General features: G+C 43.5%; 3 protein-coding genes across 4 annotated transcripts in view; 1 reads left to right on the forward strand and 2 right to left on the reverse strand.

The window, feature by feature from the left end:
• Positions 1-8,497: 8,497 nt before the first annotated feature.
• LOC139339193 (solute carrier family 12 member 9-like) lies at positions 8,498-16,671 on the reverse strand. The gene is made up of 14 exons (XM_070974691.1): positions 16,473-16,671; positions 15,737-15,871; positions 15,323-15,460; positions 15,132-15,226; positions 14,406-14,601; positions 13,843-13,950; positions 13,418-13,529; positions 12,970-13,127; positions 12,324-12,406; positions 10,674-10,798; positions 10,381-10,573; positions 10,094-10,268; positions 9,573-9,719; positions 8,498-9,441 (listed from the first exon to the last, which is right to left on the reverse strand). The coding sequence occupies exons 1-14, from the start codon at positions 16,669-16,671 to the stop codon at positions 8,498-8,500; spliced, it is 2,808 nt and encodes a 935-aa protein (XP_070830792.1).
• A 1,382-nt stretch (positions 16,672-18,053) lies between these two features.
• thpo (thrombopoietin) lies at positions 18,054-22,136 on the reverse strand. Its single transcript, XM_070974058.1, is given in 6 exon segments — positions 18,054-18,469; positions 19,426-19,590; positions 19,728-19,814; positions 19,957-20,081; positions 20,197-20,337; positions 21,830-22,136. Coding segments are annotated over 6 exon segments (969 nt in total). The 3' UTR covers positions 18,054-18,325.
• clcn2a (chloride channel, voltage-sensitive 2a) overlaps positions 21,776-25,044 on the forward strand; it is a 43,846-nt gene continuing 40,577 nt past the window's right edge. The window contains exon 1 of one of the 2 annotated variants that reach the window (XM_070973557.1): positions 21,776-22,239. The gene's annotated coding sequence lies outside the window, so the exon portion shown is untranslated. The remainder of the gene's footprint in view (positions 22,240-25,044) is intronic. The other variant, XM_070973553.1, reaches the window with a different exon arrangement.

Raw genomic sequence — 25,044 nt, forward strand, 5'->3', positions numbered from 1 at the left:
ATGTCTGGCATGTCTTAACTGCTGTTCTTCTGAGGACCGAGTCAAAGTCAAATTGTCCCCCTAGTGGCGGTCTTTGGGCTCGCGGCAGCTGCTGGTCAGACCGGTTGTCTGTTGAATTTATGACCAGGCTCTGGCACCAGAGGTTTGGTGACTGATGCCAGCACTCATTGGCCCAATTATACAGTCTAATGAAACATAATGGAATATATCAGTCTGACATCCCCCTTGTACCCCAGAATTATTTCTTCCTGTCCACCGTTTGAGATAATACACATCAAATGCTTCCTGAGGGACAGTGCCAGCGTGTTGCAATGCACAACCAACTCTATTTTTTTTGTCTCCCTTCTCAGTGCCTGTGTGTTCACTGAAGTAAAGCTGGTGAAAAAAATCCATTTAGCAGCTTTTCACATTCTTCTTTTTGAGGCTTGCTGACCCACTGGGAGCCCTTTGGTCAATACTGAGAGCCCAGATCACAGCAGACTGTGTGTTTTATTGATTTTATCAGTGTTTTTATTTAGGCTTGGTCGTGTTCCCCAACACTACTACAACAACACCAAGCTGTGCGCCCTTATTTTGGCAATTTGCTTGAGTCGCTGCAATTGCAGCAAGTTAAACATGTGAATTAAAAGGTGAATATTTAACAGTAAACACAGTCATAAACAGACATTTTAAGCCAACAAGGGAGTGTCTGTCACTACAAAGTAAGGTTTTGGATGGAATCGCATTTATTGATGCAGTGATCATTTCTTCAACTTGCAACTCTGTGTGCTAACTCTAAACCAAAGAGACTCTGTGCATTAAAACTGAATCAGCAAATGTGTCAGCATATCTAAACAGGTGAGTTTACTGAAGGGGTAACATGTGAAGACATACAATCACATTTACACTCATACCTACAGGCAATTTGGACTCTCCGCTTAACGTACATTTCACAACTGTGAGGAAACAGGAGCGCCTGAAGGGAACGTACAAAGACACAAACCATCTTTCCACACAGAAAGGTCCATCTGGTTGGCTGGATTCAGATCCATGAGACATTTCTATTCACTGAGACACCATGCAGCCCTCCAGCATCGCACAAGCAACAACTTATACAGCACTTTCCAAAGTAAACAGAAGATGAATTCACTTCACTGCTGTAGGAGTGACCCAAAAATAAAAGTGTACTCTCCCTTTAACCAGCCGTACTTCCTTCCAGCCTGACACACTGGTGAGAAATTAACACATTTTCACACTACACTGACCTCCGTTCACACATTTAGAGAGCTGCTGCGACACGGTCTTGCCATCTGCTCTAGGCAGAGACGCCTTCCATCCACTGAACGTCAAGACCAGACTGTGATTAATGAAATTGAATGAGCTGTAAGAAATTATCACAAAAAAAAAACGCAAATTCTAGTTTCACTGGCATTGATCTGTGAATGTGACTATTTGTTGTGCCAGTATAAGAGGAAAAACACCATGGATGGTGTTATTTGTATGTGTGAGGTGAACAAAAATGTGTGCAATTGTATAAAAAAATATATACAACAGATTTTCTTAATGCTCAAATTAAGCATTCTTAATTATGACAACACTGTGATTCTCAACCACTGGAACAAAGCTGTATTCACAATAAATAAGCAAATAAATAATAATAATAATAATCCAAATGGTTGTCGCCTTGATTCCTTTACTGTTATCTTGGCCCACAGATGGAACGCAGTCTGTCATGTGAGCTATGCTTGCACAGAAAAACAAGTCTCCACATAAGGACCAGAGCTCCAGATGGTAGAAGGAACTAACTAGCCAGCGTTGACTGGTGCTGGCTGCCTTGAGCTCTGTGTCAGGCTGAGCCAATGCGAAGAGAAAAGGTGGGAAAATAGACGAGCACGGCAAACATGCGAAGCCCCAAACACAAGTAGACTGCACATATGTTTAGACCCACGTACCCTCACATCCTCTACTACTCACATATTCATGAGATGAATAGATACGGATATAGAGAGAAGGGTGTGACAGGTGTATAGACACGTGGTTTTATAGCACATAGCATGTAGCTGTCAAGCTGGGCTATAAACTGCGCGTTGTTGAGTGCTATTTAATACTTTACTGCTGTGAAAAAAGATTTTGTGCAGCGCCTCATTTGGATGTTTTTCATCAATTCAGCCAAATGAATGTGAAGTTGTGTCAACGGCACAGAGAATGGAAATATGATTGGGAATGGTGGTTTTCTGAGGTGTGGCTTACTTTTTAGTTTTATTCGATGACATTCATTAAAAGTTGATGCTGAACTTGCAAAGCCTAAATTAAAACTGGTCCTAAGCATTAAAAAAAAAACATCAACTATGGATAAAATTGAACAAATCAGTCAAAAAAGTTTGGAGTGTGACTGAAAAAAAAAGGCTCAGATCCCTGCAGCTACTCCACCGTTACGTAGTCAGTGACGCAGATGTCCTCCTCTGTCACTGAACTAGGATTAATAATACCCATGATAACCACTGATGGCTCAGAAATATGATGAGACATGATGAGGCAACGCAAGTGTTTCCCTTGTTTGGTGCCTGAAAGTAAAATTATGAGAGTGACGCAAGTCAGCCCAGCCATCTTTAAAGGCCTCCATGAAAACGAGGGCATTCCCTGTGTGAGGAGGTGGAGAGAGTCAGCTGCCATGCACTCTATGATCATCATCACCAACAGTATCAGTAAAACTGCATGCTGAAGACAACAGTGAGTCGAGGAGGATCATCTGGCAGGTTGGTTACACGGAATACTGAAACAAAAACTGATCTAAAAGGTGTAATAATCCAGAAAACTATTTTACGCACTAAGGCCAGGGAGGTTGATGTCTGGTTAAGAGAAACTCGAGATCATAAAGGTAGTCCTGTGGTGACAATATTTAAGTGGAAATCAATGTGTGAACAAATTAAAGCAATGTTACTTGGAGTATCATAGTCAGATGAAAGCACAAGTTAACTAGAAAGCCTCCAAAAGGACAAAAATAAACCAATATTTTAAGTGCTTAATAAGTGAGATTTCTTTAAAATCTTTTTAAGGTGTCCTGGAAAATGGGCCAAAACCATGACCTGCATGGAGGCAGTTCAGTTACTTTAGAGATACCTTTCTTTCTTATTCGGAAGACCAAACCGCTTTGACAGCCACAATCTCAATAAACGAGGAGGATGTGCGCAGAAGTTTCCTCTTCCAGGCAGAATACCACAAAACAGGCATTCACAACAATAGAATTTATATTTTGGGCTTTGAGATCTTGACGAAAAGGACCTAGTTAGTGTTATCACTGGTCCACAAATAACTTGACGAATGGAGATTGTGCGCGCAGGAGGGAAAAAAAAAAAAGAAGCATACTCTCCCACAGGATAAAAAAAGTCTGCAGTCTTCCTCCCACTCTGACATCAAGTGCTGCTATTTCCACAGTGACAGCAGTTTGAACTACGTCATGAGCAGAGATCCAGAGACTGCTGCCAGATGATGTGGGATACTTGCACATCAGGCTACGGGCCACAAATAATAGAAGCACTATGGAATGGGCTGCTGCCGGCGCCCACTCGTTCCACTTCACTTCTCAATACGTCTCATACTTGAGGAAAAACGTAGCTGACAGTTTATCAGAAACTGTAAATGTCTTTTTCAGAGATTTTATGATGACAAAACCAAACAAAAGGTGGTAACAGTAGTGATTCACAGTTGATACCACCAGACACACGAGGACAGCAAAGGAAAACTTTAATCCAGGTTTGACCGTTATGGAGACACGCAAACTACTTTAAATAGAGTTTGTGGCTATGTAGGCTGACTAATTAGTTATTTTAGGGTATAACAGTAGGCACAGATAGACTTTCAAAAGACCTCCAAAGTTTTGTCAGTACATGAAGTAGAGATGGCAAATTTAACATTTTTATTTTAAATTAGCGTTTTGTTCATAGAAAAAACAGACTGTAATGGCACATGACCGAGTGCCTCAAACGCACCAGACAGTGAAAAACACTGTGATCATTATCAGAGTGCTAGAGGCCACTTATCCAGAGCGCTCACTGTACTTTCACTTGTGAATCTCACAGAACGTATAACACGGCTGTGGTACGTGACTACTGGCTGTATGAGCAGAACAGAAAGCTTTTGAATGTAGAAAAGCTCAGCAAATTAAGCCAGTGGGGAGGTGAAGGGACTGACGAGCTCAAATCAAAGCCGACAGAATTTGAAAACAGATTTTAAATGTCGGCTGCACGGTGGAGCAGCAGGTGGTGTGCGTGCCTCACAGCAAGAAGGTCGCAGGTTCGATTCCCGGGTCGGGCCTTTCTGTGTGAAGTTTGCATGTTCTTCCCGTGCATGCGTGGGTTCTCCCGGGTACTCTGGCTTCCTCCCACAGACCAAAAACATGCTCATTAGGTTGATTGTTGCCCCTAGGTGTGAGTGTGAATGGTGTGTGTATGTGCCCTGCGATCGGCTGGCGACCGGTCCAGGGTGTACCCCGCCTCCCGCCCGTTGACAGCCGAGATAGGCTCCGGCCCCCCCCGCGACCCCGAAAGGGATAAGCGGCATAGAAAATGGATGGATGGATGGATTTTAAATGTCAAAAGATGTTAGCCCCACAGTACACAAATGAACCTTCAGGTTTGATGACAGGTCACCGCACTGGTACTGAGGTACTTTTATTTCTTCAGGAAGACATCAGGTTTTTAGCATTCATGCTCTCATGTCTACAGTTTTGCTGTGATGCATCAGTGTTTCTGTAATTCTTTAAGTCAGTGTAAGTCAGTGCAGTTCTATTTGACAGTGGAAAAGAGCTACAGTGCTTCAGTTCGACATTTCATAGTCTATTTAATACAGTGCGCCAGAGCTGCTGATGTGTGTCAGTACAGCTGGTCGAGAATTTTCACAGACAGATTGTCCGTTTTATTGAAGATTAAACACTTGCATGGACACTAATGCATCACCCATTGAAGAAAAAATAACCGTCAATACTGTTTTGTGCAACTCAGCACAAGCGCCAGCCTAAAAAAGGTCCACAGACTGTTCTTTATTGACAGTTTTTTGTGCTTTTCATCAGCCATCCCACAGCCAATCAGTCGGAAGTGATTCAGTTCCTTCATCTCGTGGGCATGAGAGGGATCACCCTCAAACGGACACCCAGGGCTGGAGACAAAATATGGACAGACTTGTTTTAAGACGGCAACAAAATTGTGCTTCTAGTAGGAAGTGTGTAGGACTGCTTTCTGCCATATTCAGTCCTTTATATTTTAGCAAGAAGAGTCGAGCTGACTTGTCTGACTGTGAACGTGATATCCCTTAATAGAACTTGGAGCCCAGGCTGCCCCCACCTGTGAACACACTCCCTCCCACGTGCAGTTTTCTCAGTGATGTGTAGGTGGGTGTCAGTGCTCCTCTACGAATGTCGCTCACCACCACCAAACCCGACTGCCAAAGACAAACTGCATGTCAGATTATTTTTCATGCCAAACTAAACCAGCCGGTACATCAGACTGTTGAAAGTGGACTGTGGAGGTATACAGCCTGGTATTAGGTTTACTGCTTGCCAATGTTGTTAGTCAAGGAGCCAGAAAAAAACAAATCTGGGCATTGGTGTGGGGTCTTGGTGGTTGGACGGTGCTACGATGGGACGTGCAAGAAGCAACCACCCGGGCCAGTCTGAGACGCAATGTCTCAAAACGGGAATAGTAATATTCAGCATCAGCACAATTATTAAGGTGTGTTAAATCAGCTACTGAGATCCCAGTAATTAATTTCGTCATTTTATGGGAAAGTATTAACTGTCATTTAGGAAAGGCTTTTGGGATTTTCGCCCCAATTCAAGGATAAAATCTACTGGTGATTTGAGGAGCTTCACCTTAAGATGTCTCCATAGTTTGCTGTGGTGGTTGCTGGTTTGTTTGGCCAAAATGTCCAACATACTCAAAATTCTGCGGCTAAATTTGGAGAGATCTTATCGACCACAGTGTGCTGAAGGTACTGAATCATCCAACTCTGATAAATAAAATAGTTAAGATTCCAGAAAAAGTCAGCAGTTCAGACCAGTGTTTCATTAGTCCTCTAAATCAGAGTGACGTCAACAAGGACGAATCAGGATGATCTTCACTGTTCACAATTCATTTTTCTAAACCACTGCTGAGTTATTATTACTGTCCTGTTCGACCCCAATTCACAAGATCCTGGGGGTAGACAACATGGTGTCTATTCCCCTTTTATGGCTCAGTTCCTCCTTCTGATCAATGGATGTTTTATGATAAGATGCAGATCAGAAATATTACCATGTCTAGTTTCTGTGAGGATCCCACTCCAAACATGGTGGTCGGAAATTAAAGAGATTACTCAGAAGGCTAGAAGCACCACTTCACACTTTAGGTGTGAAGTGGTGCTTCTAGCCTTCTGCACTCCTGTTCGGCTCCTCTTCCGTTAAAGAGGATGACGCATGCATACTATTTCAATGCGGCTTTTGAGGGAAACGGATATGGTAAATTAATGTCAAGGATTGCAAAAAACAAAAGCAAGGCTGGTTTTGAATAAAGTGCTTTTGATCATCTCAACAGCAGTTTGAAGGTTAGAAATACAAAGGGATAAATAGACAGTACTTCCAAAATGTATATGGGGGGACAGCGTTTTCGGCCTCTTGAAAATTGATGATGAATTCTCCATGCACTTGTTCCATCTCCTCACTAGCAGATAAGCAGGAGCGAGCCTTGAATCAAAACGAATGCTCCATCCATTTATAATCAGTATCTAATATTTTCCATTTAGACAAAAACACTTTCTGGCTTTTCTAAGGGGACACTAACACAACCTGCAGGTACCTGTAACTATGACTCTTTAGCAACCTAGCAGAGGGTCACAATGACTTAAATATTCATAGTTCATGACGCTTTTCCTACATCAGCATCTCTCTCTCTCAGCCCATCACCGGCCGGAAGTGATTCAGTCTCTCCCTCTTTCAATTTCTTGGCTTCGGCGGAAGAGATGGATAACCATCAGTCTGACAGCAGCACCTGCTCTGCCTGTTTTGGTGCATCTACAGGTGCACTATTGTGATTTCCAAATAAAGTTTGTCTCATGCGTAGAGGACAGAGGAGATTTGGTCCGTTATATCTACAACGCCTGTTTCTTGCTTGACTGTGAACATGGTATCCCTTTATAGTACTTCGAGCCCAATCTGCCTCCATCTGTGAACACACTCCCGCCCACATGCAGTTTGTCAGTGATGTGTAGGTGGGTGTCAATATCCCTCTGTACAAACTCATGGAATCGTCTCTAACCAAACGTGACATATGCCACAGATGGTGTTGTGTCTCCGTCAGTAGGTGTCCACCACACAGTTCCTGTGCCAAATTAAAAACTGCGTCATTCAGGTAGTTTTCAATGCATTGTAACGAATACTCGAATTCTCGCCAATAATACAGCAGCGCAGACGAAAAGTTGCTTTATTTGGTCAAATGACAAACCAGATTGTGTGGATGACGTAAATAACTTTAAGTGTACAGAACCAAGAGGTAAAACTATGAGGGATGTCATTCAAGACATCGCACTCATGAGAATATTGAATTTGATGAATATCTCACTTTTCTTGGAGGGTTCATGGGCACACCACATACTGGCCTAATCCCAGTGTCCACTCAGAGCGCCGGACCCTTGGAAAAATGCGCTCAGTGAAAATGTCAAACGATTGCACTGGCTTAAAATTCTTTATGAGGAATGAGAATTCGGCTTATACACAAAAACACGAGCTCTGCACTTTACTGAAGCTTGGCCAACCAGTGCTGGTCTGTGCTGAGTCAGTGATGGTGAGGCTGCTAGTCTGAGATACACAAATCCTGTGATACATCAGATTAGCCTACATGTGCTCAAAGTACAGACTCATATCTCGCATAAGCGCCATCACTACAGTACAACAACAGCCTAGTACAGCGACCATCAGCACTGCCATGTTACTGGGCATATATCGCCCTCTGCAGGCGTTCAACGAGCAAGACTCAGGTGGCCCTCACTAGTGCTCCAACTGCTTTGTAGACTACATGTGATTAAGGAAGAGTTATTTACTAGCAGTGTGCATTCTTCGCAACTCAAAACAAAATTGAAAGAAATACATCTGAGATAATACAACAATTCATTTAATTTATTTATCTATTAACATGTGCAAAAAGTCAGAGCTCACAGTGTTCAAGGGCAATCCCCATGTGGTAAGAGTATTTTAACAAACGCATGAAAATTTCTAACAGATGGTAACTAAGGAACTGCAAGGACCTTTCCTCCTTTCCACCCCACAAAACATGCAAATTAAACATTAGTATGTCACTATATTCATGGTGATGACTAAACAACCTAAAACATAATCTCAACATATATTCAGAATTTTCAATATCTAAGCAGCATTCAGATGTGACCTAAGCATAAAACTGGTTTGTTGTGGTGTCAGTGTCGGTGTCACAGTCCCACGAATGAACAACACCAGGTGGGGATAGTTGATGGATTAAGAGTTGATAGTAAAATTTTATAGGTCAGTTGTGACCACAGGAGTGACCCCGTGAATGAGCAATGTTGGGCCCAGGTCTCGACTCAACAGGTCCACATGGTGCAGGTAGGCATGGTAACGGCTTGTGTCAGCTGGTGGGCGTGGCAAATACAGGAAACGCACTGCAGGCTGAGGGGCACCGTGTCTGCGAATCAGACTGTTGACGGCGCAGATATATTCATCGGTCAGCTGAGCAGCATTATTGGGAAATTGTTTGACACCATCTTCCTTCACAGCTTCCTCTTCCTCATTTCTGTCCCTCCTGTCCTCATTCTGCGCAGCTTCTACCAGGTTCTCTCTTTCCTTTCCTTCCTGCCTCTGCCAGTGCAGAGCAACCACCTGGTCCCATGTCACCGTTTGCACTTGAGCTGAGAGCCTGAGCTCCTTCAGCATCGCCCGGAGCTTCGTCTCCTCCTCTACCTTCAGACTGCAGCCGGCCTCCACACACAGGAAGAGGCGGAGCCTTGCCTGGCTCCAGGCACGGGTCTCATGAAGCACGCCAGCCATCTGCAACAGGAACAGTGAGCAGATGTCCACATATCCAGTGCTGTCTGGTCGAAGTAGATTCAGAGGCCACACGTCAACGAATGGCCCCGGCATGCTGCGGTGGCCCCTGATCTTTCCTCCTGACCCCAACACCTCCTCCCGGTTGAACTGATTGAAGTAACGAGCCAGTGTCACATTCTTGCCCATTTTTACAGCATCAGCAATCACTGACACATATTCCTCCTCCTGAAGGTCTTTGGGTTCCTCTGCACCACGCACACTCGGGAAACAGGGAGAGCGCTGCTCTCCGGGGTCTATGGATGGACTCACTGCATCCAAGCCATAGCCTGTCGACAGGAGAATTTTACCTTGGAGGTGGTCTTGAGGGGTGCAGTCATCATAGAAACCCAAGACCAGGGTGTTTGGCCTCATCGCCCCTAAATGCAAACAAACATATCAAATGCACATTTTGGTTAAGAACTGTTAAGGTTTGTAAAGTAACGCACAATCATAGTTTAACAATGGAGAAAATGACATCAAAGTACAGCAATACTGTAAACTTGCCTACCAAAGCCTGTGATGAAAAGCAGGTTTTGAACTCCGTGTCGTACAGAGTCAGCCAGGGTAAGGTTGACAAATGCCTTGATGTTTAGATGGTCCACGAGAGACAGCCAGGAGTCATAACTGCTCTGCAGAGGATCAGAGGGCAACCTGTCTGCAGAATCACACAAATGTCAGATGCGTGGGAGAGCGAGACATGTCATTCCTTCAAGGGCTGATGTGTTTATTTGTTGTTTGTCACAGTGTATCTGGGTGTATTCTGATGAAAGTGGGACTGATTGGATGTGTATGTGTACATTTTGACACTTTTTCCCCTCACTGTGAAAACCTTAGATTTCATTGTAACTGATGAATCCAAGCTTACCACAGCAGCTGTTGCTTACAGCCCAAAGGCTATAACTACCAACCTATAAACAGCCAACTTTGAAACCCTCAGTAGCTAGGTGTTTAATAATAAAACCTTCATTTTGGGTTTAGTATAATCAATAAAAAATACACATATCTGTCTCAGACCTACACAGTTCTTACCTAGTACACCCAGCTTTACATGTCCAAGGACATACAAGCCACTCTTCTTCAGGTCATTAATGAAAGTCATGAGACCAGTACAGCTGCGAGGGTTTGCCACCACCAGGAGTATCTGGGGCCTCCAGAACTTCACATGCTCCTTACGCACATCCAACATCAACAGGTATTTGCGTACCTGAGTGAAAACACATTGGATGAAAAACGAATGTGATGTTGTACTAATTTACGGCAACCTGCATCATATTATTGCGTCATGTAAGAAAGATGGCTTCTTTATGAATGTGCACCTGGTGGAAGATGAGAGCCTGGCTGATGTAGCCCCAGTTGCTGATTGGCCCAAGGTAGTGGATAAGCATTGTGAGCAGCAGCATAAAGGCTATGCTGGCAAATGCATAAATGGCATTGATCAGGAACATCATGACGAGGCAGCCAAGAATGCCCAGTGTGCAGGTATGCCACGTAAAACAACGAAATGAGGGTCTGAATTAAGAAACAAAGACAGGATATGGAATGAAAGTCAGGTCTTCAACCACGATTGAATGAAATCCAAAACAGAGGTTAACTTAACCCTTCACTGTACCTGAAGTTTGGTGCAGAGGCCCATTCAAGAGCCAAACAGGCCAGGCTCACAGCAGCATAGACCAACAAGAAGAAGATAGTCACAATACCAGCAATGGTGTTCAATTTACCAGCAAACAGCACCACCTAGTGGAAAAAATAAAAAGAATTTGGTTTACACTTGATATTCAAAAAAGGAATAGTAGCATAATAATGCAGAAGGTCTAACTCACCAGGAAGCAGGAGATTTGCCAAAATGACCACATAATTGTAAGTCATTGTTTGTAATTAGTAGTTTTAGTACAGGAAAAGTGACACTTATCTAATCAATATTTTGCATTTTGTGCTGCTTAGATATCACTCACGGAGATACAAATTTAAACAAAGTAAACACTGATAACAATTGTAATACTTCTAGCAATAAAAGCACACATGTTACTTAAGTGTTCCTGAGAGTAATGTATACAAACAACATGGGTCCCTATATATCCAGACTACACTAACGGCTTCAGACCTGTGGATTTCCCTTGACCCCAATACAGAACACCATGATCGACAGCTTAACTGGTTTAAATGACATATATACATGTCCATGACTTGGCAGGAAACATCTAAGAAATATAACCTTTCTACAGTAAGTCATATGGCTCTAAAATGAAGAGTACACTTACTTGTGTGACAGGACAGAATCCTGCTCCATCTCTCTGGCAAAACCTCCCTGACAAATGTTTAGCCAATCCACAGCCAAACATGATGATGCACAAACATTTCTGCACTGGTGACTGGTCAGATGAAGATCAACCCAAACCTGATAGTTATACATTTAGATCTTTTGAGTTCTACCCTTCTACCCTCAATGTGCAATGACTAAAAAAAAATATGTATTTGGAAAGAGGCAACAGCCTTTCTTCTGGGCAAAATTCTTAACTAGGTCACTAATCTACAACTCCTACGTCCAAAAAAGTTGTGATGCTGTGTAAAGTGTATTTAAAGACAGAATGCAATTACGCACAAATCCTTTTCATAGTATAATATACAGTACAATAACAAGGTATATAATGTTCAAATTCAAACTTTGTTGCTTTTTGTAAATATACACTTATTCTGAATTTGATGGCTGCAACACTTTCCAAAAAGTCAGGACACAGGCATGTTTACCACTGTGTTACATCATCTTTTCTTTAACACCACTCAGTAAGCATTTGGACACTAATTGTTTAAGTTTTAGAAGTGAAAATCTTTCCCATTCTTGCTTGATATACCACTTCAGTTGCTCAATAGTCCTTGGTCTCAGTTCTTGTATTTTATGCCACACATTTCTGCCACAATGGGAAACAAGTCTGGGCTGCAGGCGGGCCAGTCAAGTGCCCGCACTGTAACTACAAAGCCATGCTGCTGTAACACGTGCAGAACGTGGCTTGGCATCGTCTTGCTGGAACAAGCAGGGATGTCTGTGAAAAAGACGTCATCTGGATAGCAGCGTGTGTTGCTCCAAAACCTGTATGTACTTTTCATACCACCATTAAATGGTGCCTTCACAGATGTTTTTTTTTTTTGGACTCTGAGCTTTAGCAGAGCTCAAGCAGAGACTCTAAACTTAACGCACTGTGAAGCCTAAGTGAGGAGTAAGTGGGAAAAACTGTAAGCACTACTAATCTGTGTACTGTCCAACCTGTACAAGCAACCACGAGACAAGCACTGAGGCCCAGGGGTTCCCACTGCGAGATGTTTTCCTCACCAGAGCCAGGACGCCACCTGTAGAGATTTCAAAAACATAAACAAAAGTAAAAGGCACCCTGTCTGTTATTGCTCATGGTCCTGAATCAGATAAACAACTGAGTCATCTTGCACTTGTCTTTAAGCCAAACACACAATGAGAGGATTTTTTTTTTCTTCTGAAAGTCAACACTGCAAGCCATCTGTTGTCAAACGATGCTTTCCAAATTAACATGCCTCCACGAGGAAAATGAGACATGATGAAATTAATAACAAGTGTCAATTCCTCACATTTGAGATGGAGGCCTCTTCCAACAGATGGCTGATTATTAAAAAGCTGACTCAGCTTTATAGAAGTCCAGCTGGAGTTGGAAATGCTTTCACATACTCTGGATCTACTATTTAGCCCTGATCTTAACCTAAACAGGCAAGATCAGTAATTAAATCCTTCTCACTACAGAAAGGATCAGAGGCCATATCAGCTAAAACTCAACTCTGCCAGTTAATGAATATATGCTGCTCTTTGGTATGCAATTCCAAATGTTAGGGACAGCAGGGCCACACATAGCAAAAAAACAGAACACACTGTTGAAGAATCTCACCAAACAGGTTGTCTTTGGACAGGGCATACAGGATCCTGGAGGCTCCTATAAGGTTACTCATGGCAGCCGACACAGTGGAAGAATAAACCCCGACTGTCACCAGGGGCGGCCATATATTGATGTCTCCCAGGAAACTGTAGTCTCTTTGGAGTAGGTGACTAAGGATAATGGATAAAACTCCAAAACTTCAGAAGACCAACTGCGTTAATAAACCACTTGACATGTGTACAAACAAATCAGTAAAATGTCCTTAACTACACTACAACTCTAGATATTCCATCTCTGAAAATTACAGCAAAAATGCACAAAAGAGAAAGTTCTTAAATGCTGAAATTTCTTTTGAAAATTCCCCTAATAAGTATTTAAGTGACACAGTGTTTTATATTTATATCTTATTTGTACTAGCGCTGCTTCAGTGTGTTTGACGGTGTGTCTTCACGTGTCTAACCGGTCACAGGAACATGCAGCCAGCAGACTAAGCACATTGTATGTGATGAAAGTTATGAGGACCGCAGTCAGCGTCCCTCTTGGGATGGAATAGCTGGGGTTTTTCAGGTCGCCTGGAAAAAACATGACAAAAGTTCAAGTTCAATAAATGCAAATCTATCCACATCTAATTGGAGTTCTTTCAAAGTTTGGCCCCACGTGCGTTCACATGTACCGTGTCTTCAATCAGGGGCTGGATCATCCAAAGACAGCATTTCTAGAACTGAGTGCACCCCTACTTTTGGACTATGAGGATTAGACCATCAGATTCAGCTTGTCCTCATCCTGGGCTTCGTGTTTTCTTACTATTGCAGGATCCAGCCCCTGAGCTGGAACATAGCCATGGGTTCCTTCAAGGTTACTGAAGTAACTTTAACATCATCTTACCTGACATGTTGGAGCCCGCCATGATTCCAGTGCAGCCGTTGAACATGACAGCAAACACTGAGGCGAAACTCATCATGGCACCAGTGGTGTAGTCTACTGTGTAACTGGCTAGAAGGAGTGACAGAAGGCTTGATCATTCATGCTTATCAAGGATCATTTTGAATATGTTAGGTCAATTATTCATTTGCTATTATCCCAGGGCTCTGACTTAAGAGCCTCCCGCCATCCAAGAGACAGGTATTGATGAGGGACGATAACGGTGACACACACTGACGAGCACGCACACAGCAAGAAGATGAATCACTGCAGTGACCTCTCAAAGCAGTGTACCTGTCACTGTCAGGCAGGTACAGCTGATGTTCCTAAGCAGTGGTGGGATTTCAGGGAGGTTTGGGACAGTGGTTGGAAAAAAAAAAAAAAAAAAAAGAGCCCCACCTTCTTCTGCTTCAATGATCAAAGTTCAGAGCTAATCATACAGGCACAACATTGTTTAAATAGGTTTAAGATCATCAAATTCTACAAAATGCCCAGCCATGACATCACACAACACGTCCAATACTCACGCAATAGGTTGCCCTTCAGGGTGTGGAGCTGGAAGCCAGAATAATTGGCAGTGCTCAGGCTGGTACTGTTTAAAGTATCTGGCAAAATCACCACAGTGGGCCCCACAATGAAGAAACTGATGAAGATAGAAGCCAGGACTGTGGTGACTATGATGAAGATTATAAAGGTGGCTTTGGCATAGATGTGGGCTCCCACCTGCAATGAGAAGCCGGTCAAATTCAGGAAGTACTGATATATATACCTAATATTTCCTCTTGATATTAGTCAGTGGATAACTTAGAAAACATGACCTTTTCTTTTGCACCATCATCAAGATTTCCCTCTTTGAAAAGAAGTTTACTGAGCAGAATCGTGCTCTGAAGAAGATAAACTTCGATTCATTTAAATATTTGCATCTGATCCTTTAGGGCTGCAGTATGGACAACCTTCACATTTGTTCACACTCGTAATCAGAGTTTATTTCGAGAAACAGCTCTATAAACTTCATGCTGGTTCCATCCAACTCTTTTGTTTATTGTGTTGTGTAATCAACAATACAGCCCTAACAGGCTGTCAGTGGGGATTCAGAATTAAGAGTCCTGTTATTCGAAATGGTTGTATATTTAGCAAAATGTGGTTCTCAGATGAATAAATCCCAAAACTGCCCCCATTTGTATGACAGAGATGAGCTGACAGAATGCACCACAATTTAGAAATGAGGTCAAAGGAAAACAGCGATGTCTCACCAGACAGACAATGAAACACAGGAAGAGCAGGACAGTGCCGTACAGCAGAGACCACCAGTAACCTGAAGGCAACACCTGATGGAGACCCGGGACAGCTGAAGCGTCCTCTGATGGACCGTAAAACAGGGTTAACTGATATAGCAACACTTTGTTATGGCTAAATGTCCCACCATTGTCACACTGGGCCTTACCTTCAGGGATGCCAAAGGAAGACATGACAGCCTCGACCAGACCCAATACATAGAGAGCACTGCCACATACGTTGGCAAAGAAAAACATGATCCCAATGCTGCCGCCAAACTCTGGACCCAGGGCTCGGCTGATCATGTCTGGGGGGTCAAAGTTGAGGAATGTCTGACTTTAGATTCATAAATGTAAAACCAACTGAGGCTGGATGCACTGGATCAGCTTAATAAAGATCAGCCACTGGTCAAATTTAGACCAAGATGGAAACTGTGCCCTTGGTGGGTAAAGGAAATCGTGTGAGGGAGAAATTAACAGCAAGGACATCTTTGGTCAATCCATTAGTCAAGCTTAATCACAGGCAGACACCCAAGAGAGACTTTTAAGCCACAGCACAAGTCTCTCTCTGCAGTAAAGGATACAGTAAGCACCTCCTGCGTCTAAGGCCCCATTGGTGGAGATGGCGCAGACAGAGAGCACGGTCATTGTGATGATAAAATAAGCCACCAAGAACATGACAATGGCCTGGAAGAGCCCTGCTTGACCCACAACAAATCCTGCAAAAGGTGGAGAGACATCTTATTTATAACACAGCCTAATGTTTGTTATGATTTGGTGTGCTATGACCTTGACGAGCAGCAGAGGAAATTTGAACCTTTCTGGTTAAATAAAGAACAAATGAGAATAAATAAAAGAGTTTGCCTCAGGCCTGTAGCCTTGCTTGCAACATAACATTCAGGGCCATTTTTCTACTGATCTATTCCAATATTTACAAAAAAATCTATTGATCGTTTTCCCCATGTATTTAAAAACTGTCGAACATTGGCTGCATCCAGCCTCTTGAATGTGAAAACGTGCAGAATTTAACCAAAATCCTAAAAAAAAAAAAAAAAAAAAAAAAAAAAAAAAAAAAAAGATAAACCTTACAGCCCTGAAAAAAGAATGCCACCCAATAATGAGATAATAATGAATACTAATAATATATTGTTTTTCCTTTCACACTTACTTGCGTTGACCTAATGGCGAACCTGGTGAAAACCAAACCGCATGACTTTTTCCTTTCGATTTTTGTTTCATTTCAGTCTAATTTGTTCTTTTTAGGACGAAACTTCCAGACTTAGTTTGAAAGATGAAACATTTTTTCCCTCCCTGACTCACCAATTCGCAGGAACACAACGACGCTAAACATGGACAGTAAAGTTGGTATGACCACGCCAAACACCACTCCCAGCTTCCGGGCGGTTTTGTCCGGACGCCGTTGTCCCTCCTTGCACGGCTTGGCCCCGCTGTGTGGGGAAACATCGTTCGGATCCGCGGTGGTGAGCCGGTAATGTAGAAGAGGAGCCTTTTCCGACATGGCGGTGAAATTTAACTTGCGTCAGTTGAAAAGTTCAGTTTAAACCGCACGAGCTCAATTAGTTTCTAACGGCTTTTCAGTAACAGCTACAGTCAAACGTGCTAGCAACGCATTTAGCTAACTGAGCGGCCACCATTTATCCCCACACTTCCACCACACAGACCAGCTTCACCGTCTACTTCTGCGGAGTTTTATCGCAGCTGGCATACATATGCCCACTTCACCTTCTGCAGGTAATGACCAATAACCGTTTGTTAATGGACAAAGTGACGTCACTTCCTGTAACCGGCTCATCCAATCAGTGGCTAATTTGTTTGACAATCCGTTGATAATATCAGTAGCGCATAACTAGACTAAACCATCCATCCATTATCTATACCGCCTATCCCTTTCGGGGTTGCGGGGGGCTGGAGCCTATCCCAGCTACAATGGGCGAGAGGCGGGGTACACCCTGAACCGGTCGCCAGCCGATTGCAGGGCCACATACAGAGACAAACAACCATTCACACTCACACCTACGGACAATTTTTAGAGTCATCAATTAACCTAATGAGCATGTTTTTGGTCTGTGGGAGGAAGCCAGAGTACCCGGAGAGAGACTAAACCATAATATAAATAATAATAATATTAATTATATAATATTTATGCTAAATAATAAAAATCTACCTACCTGCATAACTCACTAATAAAATAGATAAATGTGTACAGATCATAAACAGTATTTGTATCAGCGTGTCACAAAAATGTCATCTTAAATGCGAAATCTGAGTATTGACACACACATTTTTACAAAGACACCTAAGATACAGTTCGTGAATTGAAAAAAGAAAAAAAAATAAAGCATGCACACATCTACAGCAAAGCAACAACTTTTAAAATAAAAAATGTAAACAGAGATGAAATATAAAAGTGCAGTGAGAATAAAATCTACCTACTAAATTCATACCAGCAAGGTAGAGCAACAGATGAAAATCTGATCTAACATAAAACAATTTTAGGACTAGGCATGGGCTGGGAGTTTCCATCCACGTTGCAGGACCTCGGTTCAACTAATTAAGTAGCAAAACAAAACATGAAAACATAAATCCAAACAAACAAGATGGCCGTTCCGTTCTGGCCATGTGATCAAGCTAAACAACAACCTCTGATTATGACCATTCTGCATTCTGTGGAGACTTGGAGGAGCTGCCTGTAGGCTACATACAAAAAAAGACAAGATACTTGCCTTTTGGCAGACTGTAGGCTTGCATTGGCTCCAAAGGCCTACAACCAAATTTATTATATTATATACAAAAAAAAAACGGCCTGCCTATCATACATTCATTTGTCCATGATGCTCATCATTGCAGTCATATTGATGTCTTTCCTTGTCCTCTACCTCTCCAGCTGTAGTTCCTCTTCATGACCAGCAGAGAAGGGTGTATGTCTACCTTTCACTCTTAAAGAGCCGTGAGTCTGCACATCATACTATACAAAAGTGGACTTTCCACAAATTAGAAATTTTTCAAAGGCAACAAGGTGAGGAAAAAAGTCCAGATCCCTCCAGTGGTTTTGCTCAGGTGGATTATCTTACTTCTTTTATTGACCTGAAGCTTCACTTGAGCTCATCCCCCTGTTAGTGAAGAACATTCGGTCCTCTGAAGTTGTCCGTGTGTCACTGGGAAGTGCATCTGTCTTCCAGGTCAACCATGAACCACTCCAGTTTGCCTAAGATCAGCTGGTTGTAGTTCAGCAGGACTGTGCTCAGACTCTGGGTGCTTCGAGGAACGCAAGACAGTGCTGGGGTCACCACTGGCCCCTGCTGGTCCAAACAGAAAATACAATAATGAAGATTTAAAAATGCAGTAGAAAGACACCCCTGCTTAGGCCCGTAGTTTTTCTGTAATCCTGCTGACACACAGACAAACCCAACTGAAAACAGGACTTCTTTGGCGGAGGTAATAACAGAACGAACGTGAACAAAAGTGAGAAAAGGAGGCTGGAAATTAAACCACAAGGATGGTCACATAACACCCACATTGTGTTTCAAAAAGCGGCACTATTTACAAATAGAAACACTTATAAAAACTGATCCTTGACAAAAGAAATCCACAAATTAACTTCTTGGATTTTAGGATATTATGTAAAGCACAGATCACAGGACATTCATTTTGCACTGTGCCTCACTGGGAAAGTATGCACTGCTATCTTCTTCTTGTCCTGAGGAAGGAAGGCTTGGGGTCACACAACATAACATCATCACTCCCAGATATTCTAGAAAGCCACAGATTTATGAGAAACCAGGATATTTCCACACCAGAGGAAACTGATAATGCCTCTGATTCAGATGCAAACCAGTGAGAGAGAAGCCCATCAACACGTTTTCACTGACTTCGTGTGAATCTTCATCAGCACACTGATGAATTTTACTTGGCTCCGTTTGTGATGCATTTGTGTGTGAGTGAAGAAGACAGACTGAGCCCAGTTAGCTTAGATTGGGTTGTTTGCAGGTCAAAAGGCACCCACATTAAAATCAATAGTGAAAGTTCCTTGGATGCCTCGGTTGTTTGAAGCACATTTCATTGTCTATGCACTGAGAAATATTTGGGGCTTTGTCAACAGTTAAATATTGCAATTTAAATGGTTATAGGTATCTAAGACATCCAAAACCTTTTGCAGCCAAATTTCTAGTGATTTTAACCTCAAGGTGTACAATTCTTTTGAAGTTCCTGTGTGCTTGTTTGCATGTGGTTTGTCACTGTGGCTGCTTCTTACGCTTAGCTGAAGGTGTGTGAGAATGAGCAGGTAGTTATTCATGTTGTTCTCCAGTCTCTGCAGCAGCGAAGCGGCACATCCTGGCTGGCTTGAGGCCCTCACAGCCTTCACACTTTCAGTAAGAAGCCTCAAGGATGCAACTATGTCTCCTCTCTTCTCCTGGTGCTGCAGTAATGCACACACATACAGAAAACGAAAAGCCATATATTATAAAAGGCAAGATGAACCAACAAAAGCAATAGTAAGCAAGTAAGAAATGTATTGTGGCAGAGGGTTTTGGACTCATACATGTGCCAACATACTGATTTGTTTTCCCAGGATGCTATGTGGAGTTCGGTGCAGGATAGCTGAACCGGTGTGGAGAAGGTCGTGGAGCCATTACAGTCACTCTGCAAGGGAGGAAGAGACAGGTGACAGAAGCCGGACAAACTGGTGGACTATGAGAGACAGAGTGGTGGCAGGTGACAGGTAACAGACAGACGGGGGGATTAGATACAGCAGGCTAAAGAGAGAAAAGACACATATTCTCACCAGCGCACTCTTCACCTCTGCCACAATATTCATAGCCCTCCTGGCGCCTTTATTACACACAAATTCTATGGGTTTGGTCTCAGCATCCCACACCTCAGAAACTACCATACAGAGCAGCAGGAGTCCTGGACGAACACATAAACACACACTGAAGCTGCGGCGCCACAAGCCAGCCTGTTCAGCTTCTAACAAGTGCATTAAAGTCGCCAATAAGTCAAGCCTTTTAGGCCCACTACTCACTACTTAACGCCATGCCCTGCTTGGCCGCTCCTCATGAATCCACATTTGTTCCATTAAGAAATGTGCCAGGTGGAAAATGCCCTGTGCCCACTGTAGAGGAGCTGTGTGTCCTTTTTGTCTTCTCACCACTTGCTTTCCCACCTTCTCATTCAGTAGTGGGAAGTGCGAGTGTTATCTAGCCCCAGAGCAGGATGCGCTCCAACTTCCCTGCTGCGCAGCATAACAAAATGTTATAGGCTGAAAATGGCATTTCATTGATGTTAGCGGGACTATTTTGCTTCTCGTTTGGCCAGGGTTGACTTTTTTCGGAGCATTCAGGGGACAACGTGCTAACTGACTAAGGTTAATGATTTATTATTGTGAAAGACTCCATTTACACAGCTGACATCAAATCCAGTCACTACTGCTGGAAGCTATTTACTTTTTGTGAAGGTTTGCTCTAGCCAATAGAGGTAGCAGCTTGGGTTCAGAATATTAACAAAATTGGTGTCAGAGGGAGCTACAGCCCACACACAGCATGCGGGCGTGTGTGTAAGCTACATGTGGGAGTGTAGCCTGTTTGTGGTGACTTAACCGTGTCTGACATAATGCATGACATGACTTGGAAATAGTGTTTTTTAAGATTTCAGACACCCACAATGCCAAAGAAGGTTGTTATTGTACCAGCAAGCCAGACTGTTTTCACATGTAAGTTCACAAAAGAACATAAAAATTGTGCCAAAAGTAACTAACTTTTTTCTTTTTCTTTTTCTTTTTTTTTGTAATAATGTTGCTCCATGTGGTCTTTGCAAGTGGGGCAGGGTGAAATCACTGCCAACGTGATTACCCATCCGAGGATCGTTTAATAGCCTTACTCGCTGTATTTATCACCCAGAAGGAGAGGTGAACAAGCGGTCTTCGCAAGGATACATTGCAATCATCCATCGGGTTGTAATGCCTGCGGGGCGCAGCTGGGAAGACGCGGTGACGCTCCAATTCAATTGCCATGCGGGGTGCTGAGGAGGTATAATAGCTGTCAAAGGCATGGATAAGAGAATACATGGGGGAATGCACCATTCATTCTCATTTCAGAAACACGTGCTTAACTCCATCACCCCAGCCTGGACACTGACGCCTTCTCCAATTTGTGCCCGAGCTGTTTATACGTGCCAGGATCAAGGCGCATGACGTCTAATATTAGACCCCAAGTGTGTGTGTGTGTGTGTGTGTGTGTGTGTGTGTGTGTGTGTGTGTGTGTGTGTGTGTGTGTTGTCACATGCAAGGAGAGAGTGGGATGCAGAGAGAGAGAGAGAGAGAGAGAGAGAGAGAGAGAGAGAGAGAGAGAGAGAGCGAGAGAGAGAGAGAGAGAGCATGAACACTAAACACATGTTTCTTTTTGTCCCTCCAAGCCTCCACCTATCTCTGCAGACAATCCTGACTGCTGGTAATTAAGACGAATGTGCGCCGCGGCTCCGCAGATAATGACCGGGGCGCCTGGATTTCTGCACACAAGGAGAAAACTGCGGGCCATGGCACTGACGGTACCCGCATTGCATCACGGACACGACACCCGGTACCCCGCTGTCTCCCTCCCACCTCAACTGGAGCCGATGAGGAGACTGTAGCATCTCATCATAGAGTTTCTTTGCCTCACAATCCCATGCAGCCGCGCTCTGAGGCGGCTGGCTGTTGTCGCTCCTGGTCTCCAAAGCCAGCCAGCAGCTGCCTGCTCCTCTGTGCGCTTCTCTGGAGGCGCAAAACCTGTAATTACGCGCCGCGTTGATAACTTTGGCGCGGTGCTGTATGGATTGCGCATCAGCAACAGGCCAGTCTCTGGGATCTACTGAGATTTTCCTCCGCTGGGGTGAAGTGTGATCCCGGGGGATCATCCTCTGCCCGATCGCATCATCTATTAAGCGTGCGCTGCAACCTGTAGCTGTGCTCCCTTTTATTTCAGCCATCGTTCCGCCAAGGCGCAATGGAGGGACACAGCTGACGGTTTTGAATCCGTCGCCCGAGGAGAAGAGAAGAAACAAGGGGAGGAAGGCAGACTCAGGGGAAACCGTAAGTATTCTGCGTCCTGACAACACCAGGCACTGTCTCTTCTCTCTCCAAAGTGTCAAATCCGTGCGTGTCTCCTGAACTTTGTCCATATCTGGCTCAAGGGCAAATGGTAATTGAAGGTCTGATTGGATTATGATGTATTTGCTGGTATTCTGGTCATTTTGTGGTTATTACTGGGGATTTTCTGCCAGCTGTAGTCAACAGGAATGACTGATAATTGAGAAACTTGTCACACAAAAGAAAAAGGGGCACAGGTGGTTGTACATTCTGTTGCACATCAAGGACTCATGGACCTTGTAATACTGATGAATTGCAGTGAAATATGTGTGAGGAAAAAGCACACATTTATCCGGAGCATGCCAGATTACATTTTTTTACTGTTACTTTTAGGCCCATTATGTAAAAAAAAAAAAAGAATAATGAAAGGGGAGAAATTGAGATTTTTCATCTGATTTTCCACAATTAAAAGAATAACTTTTCCTACAATGGCACACAATTCATTTAGAAGTCCACTAAACTAAATCACACCTTCACCTTCACACAAGTTCGACTCACACGTCTGAATGCTTTAAACCATTTTATGATGAGGTTTGGAAAATGCATGTGACCATTTTCGCATGCTTTCTCATCATCGGAACATTGAACCACTGATGTTTCTCTTCACTGTCACACAGGATGGGGGACATGTTGTTTTTCCTCTTGTAGTTTGGTACCAAACTGGCCTCCAAGCAGAGGTGGGTGGTGCATTTCTAAAGAATCCTGTGGAGATGGAGAGATGTGGGTCAGTGTGCTGGTGCTCGGGGCTGCAGAGCACCCAGTTCCTCCGCTGTCGCGGCCACTGCACCCCTGCCTGTCTGTGGCTGCCAGCTCCCTGATAAAATGAAGTCGGTGTTGCTCTTAAGTTACTACAGAGGGAGATGATAGGAGGCTGTAAAGGCCCACGGTGCAGATGAACCTGAAGTGCATGAATGATGAGATTTGTGAATGAAAACATGCATTTGTGAGACTGTGCTTTTGGGTGAAATCCATCTCCTCACTCAGTGGTCTCAGAGGCCCAGGCTCAATCTGGGGCCTGTGGTCAAGCGCTTTGAACTGGTTGCCTTGCCAACAACCAATCAGCTGCAGTCTTGTGCAGGACTGTTTTATCTGTCAGCCAGTGAAAGGCTTTGACTCCCGGTGGAATTAAGTCTTTTAACCTGTAAAGGATCAGAGAGTTTGATATTCAAATGCATGCTGGCTTGTGACTGGTTAAATTGTTTAATGTAATGCCATCAGTTTAAATCCTGAAATCATTAGTGACTCACTGGTTTGGTGGTAATTATGTTGAAACAATAAGGTAAACATATTTGCTTTGGCCTGAGAGAGTTCTAAACTTTCTGAATTTCCCATTCAACTGAAGACATAATGGCAAATGTGAAGGATGTTCGGCTCGTGACGGAGCAGCAGTGGATGCTTGGAATAGTGGTTATCTTTCAGGTGTGAGTCTCACTTGGCACCGCATCTTTCAGCGCAATAGATTTCGCTGCCAGTGAGTAGCACCACGAAAAGCCCTTTAGTGAAAGCCCAAAGAGATGAGCTCACAGTGTTATAATACATGTGTCATCTGAGGAAAGGGAATGATCTGAGCGAACCTTCGTGTATGAACTTTGAGTGCTGGATAAAATCTCTCCTGAGCAGTGCTTCTGTGAGCACATACACACAAACACAAGGCAGTTTTATGAGCTTCAACAGTGATTGTTGTGGTGCCCGTGAGCGCAGCACTTCAGTGTGAAATGCTTCCTTATAGGGCTGTTTGGCAGCCAACAGCACAAGACTGTGGTTCCCCAGTACACTCCGCTGCACCCGGGGTCCAAAATTAAATATGAGGCAATACATAAATTCTGAGAAAATCTGGTGTGGTCATAGATATTTACTGTAAGTATTGGTCCAATCTGATATCACGCCAAAGCGTGTGATAGCCTCGCCGGTCCACCGTGTCAGTGTCACGTTTTGCCTGGCCTAGCCTTGAAAAGGACACGTCTCATTTGGCCCATCCAACCACACCAACCTCCTTCATACACAGACTTTGTCACTCTTCATGCTAAATTCATCCTTTGCTCCCGTCATTATTGCCTCATGCTGGTACTGCGCTGTCACACAAGCATGCGCTTCACATGCTCAGGTGAAGCAAAAGGTGACATTAACACGCAATTCTGTAGTGGATCGGCATGTCTTTTACATGCTTTGGCGTGATGCTGGGCTGATGGGTGACAATCAGGGAAAATCCAGCATAAAGTGTTTTAGGAAGATGTTGGACCACTATGAACCTATAGAACAGCTTCAGTGCTCCTTTGCATACAGGTCTCTGAACTCTGCTCTTCCAGGTGATATTCCCTTATTTGGTGTTTTGATGATGGTGGTGGAGAGAACTGCCTGAAACCCAAAATCTCCCATAGGTGTTCAGCTGGATTGCGATGTGGTGTCTGGCTTGTAATTCCTATCATTTCATACTCATTCATTGATCCTTTGTGCTTGGGGGTAAGAGACCACTGTCAGCGATGTGTGCTGTCAGAAAATTGCTTTTATCCCCTTTTGTGAAAGCACTGAGTGTTTATTGCCTCCATTCTTCAAAAAGAACAAAAACATTATGAAGAGAGTTACTGTCATTCCAGGCCAGATTGCATCATCATGAGAATGCTGAAACATTTAAAGGGGCATTCCACGGATTTTTACACGTGAAGTTCAGAAAATAACCCTGATGATGTCACCAGGGTTCACATGAGTTTCGTTCTGAGGCTTTTACATTTTTTTCAAAGACAGCCAGCA

Source organism: Chaetodon trifascialis, chromosome 11 (assembly GCF_039877785.1).
Source record: "Chaetodon trifascialis isolate fChaTrf1 chromosome 11, fChaTrf1.hap1, whole genome shotgun sequence".
Lineage (NCBI taxonomy): Eukaryota > Metazoa > Chordata > Actinopteri > Chaetodontiformes > Chaetodontidae > Chaetodon > Chaetodon trifascialis.

Coding starts and splice junctions, on each gene's coding strand:
- LOC139339193 (XM_070974691.1), bottom strand. CDS start 16,671: ATGTCGGAAAAGGCTCCTCTTCTACATTACCGGCTCACCACCGCGGAT. Junction 15,872..16,472: donor CGTTGTGTTCCTGCGAATTG/GTGAGTCAGGGA, acceptor CACCTTTTGCAG/GATTTGTTGTGGGTCAAGCA. Junction 12,407..12,969: donor GTCCAAAGACAACCTGTTTG/GTGAGATTCTTC, acceptor AAATCTCTACAG/GTGGCGTCCTGGCTCTGGTG.